Consider the following 15,305-nt stretch of genomic DNA (forward strand, 5'->3'; position numbering starts at 1 on the left):
TCGGGCCATGCCTTCGAAAAATCAGTTCAAAATTTTTCATGCAAAATCATCTAAAGACAAGAGAATTACCTCAAAGAAATGATCAATTATTTCATTCTGCTGTTCTTTCAATATTGAGTGTGTATTTAGCATATTACTAGCAGCAGATTCCTTGAGTGTGAGACACACCTTTATCACTAGCTGACTAAAAACTTCGTCAACAATCTTTGAACTTCCAGCTTTCTCATCTGTGCCATGTGGATAGTAAGAGTGCCCATCTTACTAGGCTGTATGCCCAGTCTTCACATCAGTCAATGGATTAATATGCATCAATTACTTAGAGCATTTGCCTGGCTCCAGTAGTAAACCTTATATAAACACTGTTGTTGTTTGGATTCGTAGTTGTGTCTGACTCTTTGCAACCTCATGAACTGTGGCCTGCTGGGCTTCTCTGTCCATGGGATTTCCCAGGCAAGAATACTAGAGTGGGTTGCCATTTTCTTCTCCAGGGATCTTCCCGACCCAGGGATTGAACCTGTGTCTCCTGCGTTGGCAGACATTCTTTACCACTGATCTACCAGAGAAGTCCATGTAAGCACTGGCTTTGATATGTTGTTGTAACAGAATAATTCATTATTGTTAACGCTATCTACAATGAATTATGGAAACTTAACAATGAAAAAAGTATACATTATAGTAAGGTGAAGGAAGTCCATCCTGTGTCAGAGAAGACTGCATGAAAGAGGTAGGGTTCCAATTGAGAAGATAAATATCTTAAAGGGTTGATCCTTAAGGAGACCTTTTCTTCTAGTAATACATATCCCAGGTCAAGATCCTTAGTCAACTGGAAATCAAGCATTAACTATTAGCCATGAAGTTAAGAATTCCCTGAGAGAATCTAAATAAAAATTCTGAATTTTCCAGATAACATTTTTTTTTGCACTGACTTTAGGTAAGGTGATCATTAATCACTTGAAGTTTAAGCAGAGGTTACTCTTGTAGGAACATCTATTGATGTGTGCAGAGAATTTTCTAGGTGGAGGAAATAGCACATGCAACGATATTGAGGTTAGAAAAAAATCAGTGAGCTTGGAGCTTAGTGAGCAAGAGGGAAAATGACAGAAGAGGGAGCTGGAGGGATAGACAGACCTGGGAACACATAGGTTCTTGGATGTTTCTGGAAAAAAAAAATTGAGCTTTTTCTAAAAGTAGTGGAAAATATATTAAGAGGTTTTAAGTATAAGAATAGGCTGCTGTTGAGTAGAGAAGACTTGGGGGACGGGGAAAGCTTAGGGTATAGGTACACTATAAGAGCTTTTTCCCCTTCGGTAACCATACTCTCCTTTAAACTGCTATTTGACCATGAGGAGTGACGATTATAAAACCTTGCTGATCCTGTTTGAGCTTTATCCTGGGAGAATAGCCACTGAAACTATATGTTGTTGTTCCTTTTCAGTTGCTTAGTCAGGTCCAACTCTTTGCAACCCATGGACTGCAGCATGCCAGGCTTTCCTGTCCTTCACTATCTCCGAGTTTGCTCAAACTCATGTCCTTTGAGTCGGTGCTGCCATCCAACCACCTCATCCTCTGTCATCCCCTTTTCCTCTTGCCCTCAACCTTTCCCAGTGTCAGCATCTTTTCCAATAAGTTGGCTGTTCGCATCATGTGGCCAGAGTATTGAAGCTTCAGCTTCAGCATCAGGCCTTCCAATGAATATTCAGGATTGATTTCCTTTAGGATTGACTGATTTGATCTCTTGCTGTCCAGGGGACTCTAAAAAGTCTTCTCCAGTACCACAGTTCAAAAACATCAACTCTTCGGCGGTCAGCCTTCTTTATGGTGTAACTCTCATATCCATATGTGATGACTGGATAGGCATTTTCAAAATGGACACTGGATCACAAAGAAAGCAAGCCTTTTTTAGAGCTGTATGAGAATCTTGCACTGGGTTTTGCTTTCTCTTAGTGACAGATCAAGCTGATGCCCTTAACAGAAGGGGTTAGAGCAATAGAAAGGGGTAGAAGCAGATGGGTATTCCCCTCCCTGTCATGAACCCAGAGAGAAAAATGAATGAGGAAACCCTCTTTTATCCACAGATTTATAGCCAACATACAAGCTAAATTATATTCTAAGACAGTACAAATGCAAATACTGTTCCATTGTGTCAATCCCATGCAGCATGCCTACAAAGAAAGAATAGTAATTCTGCACTCTCAGGCAGGACATGTGGCAGTGCACTATTCCGAATGCTTTATAGGGACTTCCTTGGTGGTTCAGTGGTTTAAGACTCTGTGCTTCCACTCCTGGGGATGTGGGTTCAATCCCTGGTTGGGGAACTAAAATCCCAGTAGTCACACAGTGTGGCCAAAAAAGAAATTTTTTAATGTTTTATAATTCTAATTTTTATTTCTGGTGCAGACATATTATGAAAGGAACTGCTTTTGAAACTTATTAATGCCTTTGAGGAAAAAAAATAGTTTACTTTGTTCAGAATTTGTAATTTTGAGCCATTCATCATCCTCTGAGCAAGGGCTGGTCAGGAGATCCTCACTTGTGTTGGTCACAGTGTGAGGGTTTTTCCTTGGAGGACCTGAACCTCCTCCTCTGAGTTTTTCAGAATCACCCCAGGAGAAGACCAGTAGGAGACATTCATCAGTCCAGGGGTGAAAACATGGATGGATTTGTGAAGGTTTAGCAGCAGAAATGACAGGGCTTGTTGGTGGTTTGAATTGGACATGAGATGTATGGGCCACAGAGGACTCAGGAAAACTGAATTGATGCTTTTGAACTGTGGTGCTGGAGAAGACTCTTGAGAGTCCCTTGGACTGCAAGGAGATCCAACCAGTCAATCCTAAAGGAACTCAGTCCTGAATATTCACTGGAAGGACTGATGCTGAAGCTGAAGCTCCAATCTTGACCACCTGATGTTAAGAACTGACTCATTGGAAAATACCCTGATGCTGGGAAAGATTGAAGGCAGGAGGAGAAGGGGACGACAGAGGATGAGATGGTTGGATGGCATCACCGACTCAATGGACATGAGTTTGAGTAAACTGCAGGAGCTGATGATGGACAGACAGGGGGGCCTGGCATGCTTTAGCCCATCGGGTCGCAGAGTCAGACACAACGAGCAACTGAACTGAACTGAACAGATTTAATAACTGTAAACATAGTAGACATGTAGTTGAATTTTTTCTGTTTTCACTTAAGAATAGCTCATAAGTATTCTTATATTATTATGCATCTTTATATAATTTAATAATTTTGATGACTGCCTGCATATATATTTCCTCAAGGTCAGCTTTTTTATTATATTAACCATCTTCCATTATTATTATTTCATTAAGATTAATGAAAAATATCATTGACTAAACTAGATCTTATTTTTAAAAGGATGTTTTTGATCTTTCAGAATTAAACATAATTATTAACAAGTGGACCTAAAGATATGAAAATTGTTCAGAAAACTCTGATAGTTAATTTAATGTCTTCCTCAGAAAATTCATTTCTTGGTACAGTTTATAGTCTGAGAATTTTAAAATGCTGGCGAAACTGCTCCATCATTTTGCTTGCTTACTTCAATAGGTATTTTTCAGTGTTAGAGCAAAACATGGCTCTATGCTTCATGATATATTACTATGAAAAATTAATGATTCGTGTTCGTATTAGAGATTCAGAGTTGTTCTACATTTATTTCTTATTTCATATTGAGATAAGAAGTCATTCTGTGATTTCAGCTTGATTAATCAAAAGTGATAAAGAGTACTCTATATAAGGAAATAGAGTTACTAATTAGTAATACCTGTCCTATTTTATTGTCCCACAATAATCCTTTACTGATTCACTCTATGATATAGGATATAATTCAGAACATAAAATTCTATGTATTGAAGAAATCCTTGAGAAGTTGATCCATATTACAAGTTAGGTTGTCAAGGACCTTATTGTTAGCATTCCCATTAATACTAGCATGTATGTTTCTTGTGCCTAGAATTCTTATCAAGGCAGTTTTTTAAAAGCATAGCCAAAGTTCTCATTAGTGTTTAATGATGGTGAAAATGAAGAAGGAAAATTTTCAAGCCTTGTAGTAAGAACTTCCTGAATCATTCTAGCACCAATTCTTGTAGATATGAGGCATAATTTACCTTTCCTTCAATCAGTAATGTATCACAAATCAAAGAAAAGATATACTGCTGTTGGAAGGATATAAAAACTATAGATTTTAGGAAAGTCAGTAGAGGTGGTGTGTTCGGTGCCCTTCCATTACATATGCAATTGTTGTGCAGTTAATCTGTCTTGATTGGTTGGTAGAGTAACTTTGAAAGAACTCATGTATTTATATGATGATTGTAATCAATGATTTTCTTTATTTTTTGAGTTGGACATAGGTTTGTTTTCCTTGTTACTTTTTTGTGTATTGGTTTTCCTTGAATTTTAATTTTGCCTCAAGACGTTAAGAGCTCTTGAGATGTATTATAAACTTATGATGGTTTTAAATGCTTTTTTCCCCCCTAAAATGATATTCAAAATGATGAACCTGTGACTTAAAGGCAAGACTAAGTTATGTCCGAAAGTCAAGGGAGAGGCTGGTAAAATTTCCAACTCTAAAGTAATAATATGCAATGAAACATTACTGTGTTTAAATACGTGACCTTTGATTACATAGAACCAGATTAAACAGGAACACATTACTGTTGTAGACAGAAAAGTCATTTTATTCTGCGTATGAATAATTACAGAGTCACTGGAGGATTTTCTATACTAATTATATAGTTTGGCGAAGGGGTCTTGAGAAATCTGTGTAATATGTGGTAGAAAAACTTAGAAAATCTAAACAAGATGAAATTCACTTGTGTAGATGTAGGTACTTTAGATTTGTGCTTTCCAGTACAGTAACCATTGGCCACATGTGTTTATTTAAACATAAGTTGATTTAAAATAAGAACTCAGTTCTCCAGTTGTACTATCTACATTTCGAATGCTCAATAGTCATGTCTGCCTGCTGCTGCTGCTGTCGCTTCAGTCGTGTCCGACTCTGTGTGACCCCATAGACAGCAATCCACCAGGCTCCCCTGTCCCTGGGATTCTCCAGGCAAGAACACTGGAGTGGGTTGCCATTTCCTTCTCCAATGCATGAAAGGAAAAGTGCCTAGCAACTACCATATTGGACAACACAGATTATAGAATATTTTCATCATGGCGGAACATTCTGTTAGACATTGCTGCTCTAGGTGTAACTAATACATGTTCCCTCATTTTTATTTTATTATTAATAAAGATTATAATGAGAAGTGGGCTTCCTAAGTGGCCCAGTGGTGAAGCGTCTGCCTGCCAGTGCAGGAAATGCAAGAGTTACAGGTTTGATCCCTGAGACAGGAAGATCCCTTGGAGTAGGAAATAGAAACTCCGTCCAGTGTTTTTGCCTGGAAAATCTCATGGACGGAGGAGTCTCACGGGGTATAGTTCATGGGGTCACAAGGAGTCAGACTTGACTGAGCAACTGAGTGCATAATTAGAAATAGAAGTAACATTTTGGTACCAGAGTATATATCAGAAAATGTTCATTTTAATATATATATGTTTGATGATTAAAACAATCTTAAAATATCAGTCTTATTATTCTATACATGAGGAGACTATCACAGATGATAGTTAGTGGTTGATAGAGATAGGACTCAAATCCAGGCCTCTCATGCTGTATTGTCTGACTTTTGTGACCCAATGGACAGCCAGGCTCATTTGTTCATGGGATTTCCCAGGCAAGAATACTAGAGTGGATTGCTGTTTCCTTCTCCAGGGGATCCTCCTGACCCAGGGATCAAACTCATGTCTCCTGCATTGTAAAAGGATTCTTTACCACTGAGCCACCAGGGAAGGCCCTCATTTTTTATGCCATGATCTTTATATGCATATACTTTTAGTGTAAATGAATTCATGAATAAAAATAAATTCATTCATCTGCATTTTGCAAATGGAAAATCTGAGGCTCTTTATGTAGCTTATGTAAATCTATATTCTACAGAACAAGAGCAGGATTGGGATGAACTTGGTCATAGATTCAAATCTAGCTATTGACACTTTATTTATTTTATTTTATTTTTTAACTTTACAATATTGTATTGGTTTTGCCATATATCAAAATGAATCCGCCACAGGTATACATGTGCTCCCCATCCTGAACCCTCCTCCCTCCTCCCTCCCATACCATCCCTCTGGGTCATCCCAGTGCACCAGCCCCAAGTATCCAGTATAGTGCATGGAACCTGGACTGGCGACTCGTTTCATATATGATATTATACATGTTTCAATGCCATTCTCCCAAATCATCCCATCCTCTCCCTCTCCCACAGAGTCCAAAAGACTGTTCTATACATCAGTGTCTCTTTTTCTGTCTCGTATACAGGGTTATTGTTACCATAGCTATTGACACTTTAAAAAATATATTTATATTTGTCAGATTCATGACAATTGTCATGAATTGACAGTGTCATGACATGTCATGCATGACAATGCTTTATAAATTGTCAGTCATGACAGTTGATATTACATAAACACATGCATGTATACATGTGTACTTTGTATGTTAGCTTAGAATTACTAACTGAAGACCAGAAGACATAGTTTTGAATATAAGAAAAATTTTCATATATTATAATTCATACAGAGTTGGTAATAAATCGAATATATAGAAAATTACCTGTTCATTTATAAGATGCTCTGTTTTAATTTTCTTTCTCTCATTTACTTGCACAAAGGATTTATTGCTCAATTAAAAATGGTTATTTTTAAAATATTTCTTGTATTTTAGATACATTTCACTAATAGAATATAACTTTTTTGGTGAATGTTTTTAGGGCTAAATGGAGATGTGAATGTTCTTTGCTAGAACACAGTATTCTGTCTAGGTTTACTTGTGGTTCGATTGTGAGAACTATCTATGTTCAAAGGTGGTAGGGTGAAAATAGCCTCACAATTAGGTAACTGTTTTCCACGAATACTCCTGTGGACTTTTTACCAGGTTTATTATACAGTTGTATTATTTCAGTACTGTTATTGAGTAATGTCCTTTAGAGACATGCTTCTGCAAAATAACTTTCATATCAAGTGAGCTGAATAGAAAATTTTAATTCATATTCATTTTAATAATTTATTCAGTCTAATAACTGCCAGAGGAAATTTTTATGCATAACTCTTGATCATAGACATTGAAGCTTTAAAATGAAGTTTCATTAGACTGTGCCTTGAAAGAATAAGTGTACTGTACACTTGAAGAAAGTATTCAAAATTTTTATCAGAATAAAATAAAACAATTCCACTCAGTAGCTGATGAGAAGTCTCCTTTTATTGGGTTGTTTCCCAATAGAATAAATATGCTGTTTTCTTGACTGCTAGATAAATTCAAATTGCACGTTGCAGTTTTAGAATTTGCCTACAGCTATTGCATCTTGCATGGACACTTATAATCCTATATTCTCGGGTCAAAGTATGCTTGTGAATTATTTACTATTAGTAAGAAAAAGTGGTAATCATAAACATAAGACCACTCAATATTCTTATTCTTCAGAGGCAATTCTGAAATATGTTTCAAAGCACTGTCTAAGATGAGAATGAGAAATAATCTGTGCAACCATTGAATTTAAAATGATAGTTAAAAATTTAATGACACTATAAGAACAAGGATTTTTACTTAGCCTAAAATGTTTAAGCATAAAAATACTGCACCATGTATAACAGCAGAAAGGTGTACAGTATTTTAGAAAAAAATAGTTTATCTCATATGAATGATTTACTAATCTTAATTTTAAGTAATCAGCTTTTTAAAAATGCAGGCATCATAATCATGGCCTGTGGCCATATTTAACCACAGCTGTCATGTGAGTTTCACAGACGTGACCTATCTAATAGTCCTGCTGCTGCTGCTGCTGCTGCTGCTAAGTCGTTTCAGTCGTGTCCGACTCTGTGCGATCCCATAGACGGCAGCCCACCAGGCTCCCCCGTCCCTGGGAGTCTCCAGGCAAGAACACTGGAGTGGGTTGCCATTTCCTTCTCCAATGAATGAAAGTGAAAAGTGAAAGTGAAGTCGCTCAGTCGTATCCGACTCTTCACGAGCCCATGGACTGCAGCCCACCAGGCTCCTCCATCCACAGGACTTTCTAGGCAAGAGTACTGGAGTGGGGTGCCATTGCCTTCTCCTATCTAATAGTCCTAGTATTGGCTAAACCTTGTCCTTTCATAGTTCATTTAGACTTATTCTTGACAGAAGTATAGGTTGATGAAAAAGCTTACAGCAATGTATGTTCAGTTCAGTTCAGTTCAGTCCCTCAGTCATGTCTGACTCTTTGCGACCCCATGGACTGCAGCACGCCAGGCCAACCTGTCCATCACCAACACCCGGAGTTTACCAAAACTCAAGTCCATTGAGTCAGTGATGCCATCCAACCATCTCATCCTCTGTCATCCCCTTCTCCTCCTGCCTTCAATCTTTCCCAACATTGGGGTCTTTTCAAATGAGTCAGTTCTTCACAACAGGTGGCCAAAGTATTAGAGTTTCAGCTTCAACATCAGTACTTCCAATGAACACCCAGGGCTGATCTCCTTAAGGATGGATTGGTTGGATCTCCTTGCAGTCCAAGGGACTCTCAAGAGTCTTCTCCAACACCACAGTTCAAAAGCATCAATTCTTCAGTGCTCAACTTTCTTTATAGTCCACCTCTCACATCCATGCATGACTACTGGAAAAACCATAACTTTGACTAGATGGACTTTTGTTGGCAAAGTAATGTCTCTGCTTTTTAATATGCTATCTAGGTCATATTTTTCTTCCTAGGAGTAAGCATCTTTTAATTTCATGGCTGCAGTCACCATCTGCATTGATTTTGGAGCCCCCCAAAATAAAGTCTGTCAAATCTATTTGCCAAGAAGTTATGGGACCAGATGCCATGATCTTAGTTTTCTGAATGTTGAGCTTTAAGCCAACCTTTTCACTCTCCTCTTTCCCTTTCATCAAGAAGTGTCTTTAGTTCTTCTTCACTTTCTGCCATAAGGGTGGTATCATTTGCATAACTGAGGTTATTGATATTTCTCCCGGAAATCTTGATTCCAGCTTGTGCTTCTTCCAGCCCAGCATTTCTCACGATTTACTCTGCATATAAGTTAAATTAGCACGGTGACAATACACAGCCTTGACATACTCCTTTTCCTATTTGGAACCAGTCTGTTGTTCCATGTCCAGTTCTAACTGTTGCTTCCTGATGTGCATACATATTTCTCAAGAGGCAGGTTATGTGGTCTGGTATTCCCATCTCTTTCAGAATTTTCCACAGTTTATTGTGATCCACACAGTCAAAGGCTTTGACATAGTCAATAAAGCAGAAATAGATGTTTTTCTGGAGCTCTCTTGCTTTTTTCATGATCCAGCGGATGTTGGCAATTTGATCTCTGGTTCTTCTGCCTTTTCTAAAACCAGCTTGAACATCAGGAAGTTCACAGTTCACGTATTATTGAAGCCTGGCTTGGAGAATTTTGAGCATTACTTTACTAGCGTGTGAGATGAGTGCAATTGTGTGGTAGTTTGAGCATTCTTTGGCATTGCCTTTCTCTGGGATTGGAATGAAATCTGACCTTTTCCAGTCCTGTGGCCACTGCTGAGTTTTCCAAATTTGCTGGCATATTGAGTGCAGCACTTTCACAGCATCATCTTTCAGGATTTGAAATAGCTCAACTGGAATTCCATCACCTCCACTAGCTTTGTTCATAGTGATGCTTCCTAAGGCCCACTTGACTTCACATTCCAGGATGTCTGGTTCTAAGTGAGTGATCACTCCATCGTGATTATCTGGGTCGTGAAGCTCTTTTTTGTACAGTTTTTGTGTGTATTCTTGCCACCTCTTCTTAATATTTTCTGCTTCTGTTAGGTCCATATCATTTCTGTCCTTTTTTAAGCCCATCTTTGCATGAAATATTCCCTTGGTATCTCTAATTTTCTTAGAATAGTGCAAAATAAGGTCAAAATAAGGATATAAGTAATACAGATCTCACATTTTAATGATATTTTGAATCACTTTTCTATTGAATAAAACAGGAAAAGAATTTTTGTCTTGTTTTTATTTTATCCTCATTTTTTTTGATGTAAGTATTGCTGGATTTTGTTTCCTCTTTAACCTTTTGATTTTTGGAGGGTTGGGGAGGACATGGCTAAATTTCTCCATCTTTCCAAGCCTCAACTTATGTAAGCTGTATAATTGGAAAAATAATTTCTTGGAACCTACTCATGATTGTGTTTTAATGAAGTGCTGTCAGGCACACTAAAACCTTTGGAGAAAAGGTAATGCATTCTGAATGGCCTACTTTTGTTCTTCCTTTAGAGTTCCGTAAAGTGTAAGAAGGAATTCTGCAAGGAAAGGAGAAATACCTTCTTCTCTTTTAACCCTTCCTTCTCAGAACTTGTGTACTGAAATTAGCAATGAATCTTTAATATCTAGCCAGTGATGAAAGTTTCCATTGGTATCTAAAAAATCTGGGGCACTTCATTGGTGATCCAGTGGTTAGGACCTCACCTTCCAATGCAGGGGACAGGGGTTCGATCCCTGGTTGAGGAACTAAGACCCCACATGCCATGCAGCCAAAAGTTAAAATAAAAAAATAAATAAAATTGAGTCTTAAAAAATAAACTGAAATAATGAAATCTGGGAGGTAAAGCAGTCAAAACAGGAATCTTTTGAACACTTCATGCTTGCCTGCTCTCCCACAGGGATGGGGTATTAGAGAAATTAATGACTTTATGCTCTAGGCACTTTCACAAGGAAAAAATATCCTCATTTTGTTGGCAAAGTACAAATACTTCAGGGGTAGCTAATGACTACAAAATGCAAGTTTTACCAGTGTCACAGCTCTAATTATTCTTCACTTACAATCACATTCTCACTGACCAATTTGTCAAGAATTTCTTTTTGCCCCTGACAATAGAAGGAACATTGTTTTTTTCCTTTACACTGCTCTTGTATAAATGTCTATAAAGTATACTTTAAATAATTAAAAAAAATTAAGCTCCCGATATTGGAACTCTTGGATCTACTATCCCCTTTTTATCAGTAAGCAAAGCAAGATTATTAAATTCGAAGGAATATGTAATTGATCATTCTGTGAAATTCATTATCTGAGACTCTGAGACAAAGTTTAGTACTCATTGGTTTTCTTGCCATGAAAACCAATAAAAGAACTACAATTGTCAACCTGTTGTTTGTTGGACCAAATAGAAATATTTTGATAAATATTATTTGAACCCCAAGTTATTGTGATGAAATGGTGCTGTATACAGAGTTAAGCATACAGTAAGCACTCAAAAAATACTTCTTTGCATTGGTTTTCTGAATTTTAAAGTATTCCACTACATGAGACTAAATCTGATTCTGAATTTGGTTCAGCATCATAACATTTACATTCATTTTCCCAGGACCATCTTCATAGCAATGTTGGCATGTTCTCACACAGATTAGTCGCAAATGTGGGCCATGGGAATCTTTGAAGCCATTTGTTTCCTCTGCGGTTGGCCAAGTCTTAGAGCTCCTTTTAACTGGCCCTGTGAGTATGATGTTGGCAAAGACACATGGCAAAGGCAGGCTAACCCAGCCAAGGAGGTAAGCAGAGAAATCCAAGCCCCTCAGCCTCTCATATGTGATACTCACAAAAGAAAATTAAGAGTAAAAGTAATCAAAAGTAAATATAGGCCCTCATAAGCAAACCACCTGAAAAATTAAACTGTTCCCAAGTGTTTTCAACATTCAAGCAATTGAGGATATTTTCTGAGTGGTTATTTTGATTTATAAAAAGAATTAACAGAGAATGGTCCCAAGGTAGACAGTAGCATTGCTATGAGCTGAGGTCATCCAGACAAAGCAGGGGAAAAGACTTCCTAGTTGAAAAGGGACTTGAGTTTTTTTTTTTCTTTCTTTTTATTGAAGTATAGTCAGTTTGCAATGTTGTATTGGTTTCAAGTGTATAGGAAAATTATTCAGTTATACATATGTATATATATATGTGTGTGTGTGTATTCTTTTTCAGATTCTTTTGCATTATAGGCTATTACAAGATATTGAGCAAATTTTCTTTAATTGTAAGATGAATTGTTTGGCAAAATCAAACTTTACACTTTTATGCATAGTTGAGATTTAAAAATTGATATAGGTTGAATGAAGCACTGAAGAAATTTGTGGCTCTAGGTTGTGTTAAAAAATATTATGATTCAGTTTTGACTACATGAGTTTTGTAAAGATTTGTTTGGTTTTAACTAACAAGCATGCTGCTGCTAAGTCGCTTCAGTCTTGTCCGACTCTGTGCGACCCCATAGACGGCAGCCCATCAGGCTCCACCGTCCCTGGGATTCTCCAGGCAAGAATACTGGAGTGGGTTGCCATTTCCTTCTCCAATGCATGAAAGTGAAAAGTCAAAGTGAAGTCGCTTAGTTGTTCCCGACTCTTAGCAAGCCCATGGACTGGAACCTACCAGGCTCCTCCATCCATGGGATTTTCCAGGCAAGAGTACTGGAGTGGGGTGCCATTGCCTTCTCCATAACTAACAAGCATAAGAAAATCTAAAAATATTTCCTTGAAGTTCTATAAGCATCAAGGGCAAAAATTTGTATCACCTTGCTCTTCAAATTCAAGGGCACTATAAGAAAAGTTGTTCTGAGACTTCAGAACAGTTTCAAAAATTTGAAAGTATCACAAATAAAATATTTACGTTTTCATTCTCTAAACTGAATAACCAAATCTAAATAAATGGTTTTGAAAATCCTAAAAAGTCCCTTTGAGAGTATCCAGTAGTAATCCTTCAGAGACCATTCATTGCATTCATTTTGATTCAGAGCCTCTTAATAATGTGCCAGGAACTATTTTTGGCCCTGAAGATAAATTAGTAAAATAAAAAAAAATTTTTTTAAGTAGAAAATGCTATCATCATAGAACATACAACCTAGTGAGAAGAACCAGATAATGACCAAAATTAGTAAATGTATGATACAGTAAGCTACTTTGGAGAAAGTACTTTGGTAAGTACTTTGGAGAAAAATAACAAGGAAAGGGACAGAGATTTGGGGTAGAGAGAAGTGCCCTTTCAAATCTAGTTGTCAGGGATGGGTTCACTGAGCGGGGAGGGTGACATTTAAGCAAAGACTTGGAATAAGCCTGCCAGGCAGAAGAATCAGCGGGTACCCGAAGCAGCATCCTGCCTGAAATGTACTAGAAAGAGCAAGGAGGCCAGTGTGACTGGAGTAGATTGAGATAACATCAGAAAAGCCATTTTAAGAACTTTGGCTTTACTCTTTGTAAGAGGGAAAATTATTGGAAGATTTCGTGTAGAGAAGTTTATAATAGTTTAGTAGTATCTCCCTGACTGGTGTGTTGGGAATAAAAATGGCCAAGGGTGGAAGCAAAGAGACAGGTTAGGAGGCCCTTGGAGTCATCTAGGATTTGGATGATGACAGCTAGGATCAAGGCATAAGCAGTGGAGGTGTGAGGAGTCCTTGTATTTTCAGTATGTCTTGAAGCAGAGCCAATAGGATTTGCTAGGAGATTTATATGAGGTGTGAGAGACATCCAAGTCAATCATGACACTCAGGCAGTGGTTTTCAGCTGGGGACAGAGAACACTGGACAGTGTCTGGTCATATATTGGGTATCCTACCTGGGGAAGATGCTATGTGTCAAGCAGACAGAGGCCAGAGATACTACTAAACATCCTATGATGCACAGAACAGGTCTCTCTGAAGGACAACATTCCAGCCTCAAGTGTCAATGATGTTGAGATTGAGAAATGAAACTTTGGACTGAAATTTTTGGCCAGAACAACTGAATGGATGGAGTTGCCAGTAATAGAACGAGGAGGCTGCTAATGGAGTGGTTTGGGGAAGTGAAACCAGGAATTCTGCCTCTTAGATTTTCAAAAGGCTGATTTCAAAAATTACAATGTCATAAAATAAAAATGAAGATGTTTATCTGATTTAAAAATATTTTTTAGTTAAATTCCTATAGAATAGCGGTAGTATCTCAAACTATGCCTGTGTTTGAGACAAGGTGGAACATAGGTTCGAGTATTTCAGATGTATAGAGTGGCCATGTTAATTGTCTCCCTGCCAATTCTATTACTTGAAATGATATGTCAGATATAATATATTACATATTAGACATGTTAGAGAATTCTGTCTCATTTTGATAAACATTTTTATAGCTAAAGTACAGCAAGGTTATTAATATGTTTCCTAATACGTTATATGCTATAGTTCTTTTATCCCCTTACTCATTCTGATTTTTATGAAAAGGAAATCCTCATGATAGAAGGACTTTATAAAAAGAGAGATTATATTAGGGATCTTTCCTATTTACATTTTTCCCTTGTTTTGGATCCCTAGTACCACTCAGTTCTCTAAGCACCATGTCTGATAGCTTAGAAGATATTCTTTTGAGGCCATCCTGAAAAATAATTGGTTTCTTTTCACTTGTTAGTTCTTCAAAATAGCTTCCTTTTCCCTTAAAGTTCAGAATGCTTGGCAGCTACACAAGCAGCTACGAGGGCAGCCTGACTTGTTGCTAGGGGAAATTGGCCTTATTACTTCTCAGTCAACCTTGGTGGGTTGTGTGGAAAAAATGAAATCTGCTTAGCCTAAGATTTTAAAGGCTTTTAACTTTGTAGTAGAGTACCTAAAATCTAATTTTATAATTAACTTAGTTGTGACTCCCCCTCTCATTCTCTCCTTATGTGCATTATTTTCTCTAGAGAAAGAAGCCAATCAGTAAATACCTTAGACCTACCCCCCAGCCACAAAGCAGGGAAAATGTAGATGCTAGTGATTGAATTAACTCTCACACTTTAGTGTTGCTCAATATTTCTCATTTTTTTTGTTTCTAAAATGTCAACTTTTCTTTTCAAATAATGTGTTAAAGTAGCTTTAAAATGCATCTTCCATGTAAATATAACAGAACAGCCAGATCATTCATTCACAACTACTGGTTTTATAACTCAGATGTCCAGGATGGCAAGGAATGAAATGGTGAGAAACACAGCAAGGGGAGGGGACTTGGCTGAATTAATTTAAAAGAGAATCTGTACCTGGGGATTCTTTAAAAAGCTATTGTTAGGCAAAGTTTTCTCTGTTATTTTTAGAGTTTCAATTTCTAGTCCATTTGGTATTTTGAGAGTTTCAATTAATCTTACACCACCTTTATTAAGACTTCAGAAATAGAAAGTCAATACCTTGATGCATGTGGCTTCCATTTTCTTACTAACATACTTAAATCCAGACATTTGATCAGGAATATTACAAGGATGACTGAT

At 37.4% G+C, this 15,305-nt stretch overlaps 1 protein-coding gene across 4 annotated transcripts in view; it reads left to right on the forward strand.

Annotated features, from left to right (window-relative positions):
* The window catches only part of ARHGAP24 (Rho GTPase activating protein 24), an 881,574-nt gene that overhangs the window by 501,850 nt on the left and 364,419 nt on the right, over positions 1 to 15,305 (forward strand). The window contains exon 2 of one of the 4 annotated variants that reach the window (XM_059887611.1): positions 11,432 to 11,615. The exons of the other annotated variants lie outside the window; for them this stretch is intronic. Coding sequence (XP_059743594.1) covers positions 11,481 to 11,615 — 135 coding nt within the window. The 5' untranslated portion in view covers positions 11,432 to 11,480. The remainder of the gene's footprint in view (positions 1 to 11,431; positions 11,616 to 15,305) is intronic. 4 annotated transcript variants of the gene reach the window in all.

Source organism: Bos taurus, chromosome 6, assembly GCF_002263795.3.
Source record: "Bos taurus isolate L1 Dominette 01449 registration number 42190680 breed Hereford chromosome 6, ARS-UCD2.0, whole genome shotgun sequence".
NCBI classification, from domain to species: Eukaryota; Metazoa; Chordata; class Mammalia; order Artiodactyla; family Bovidae; genus Bos; species Bos taurus.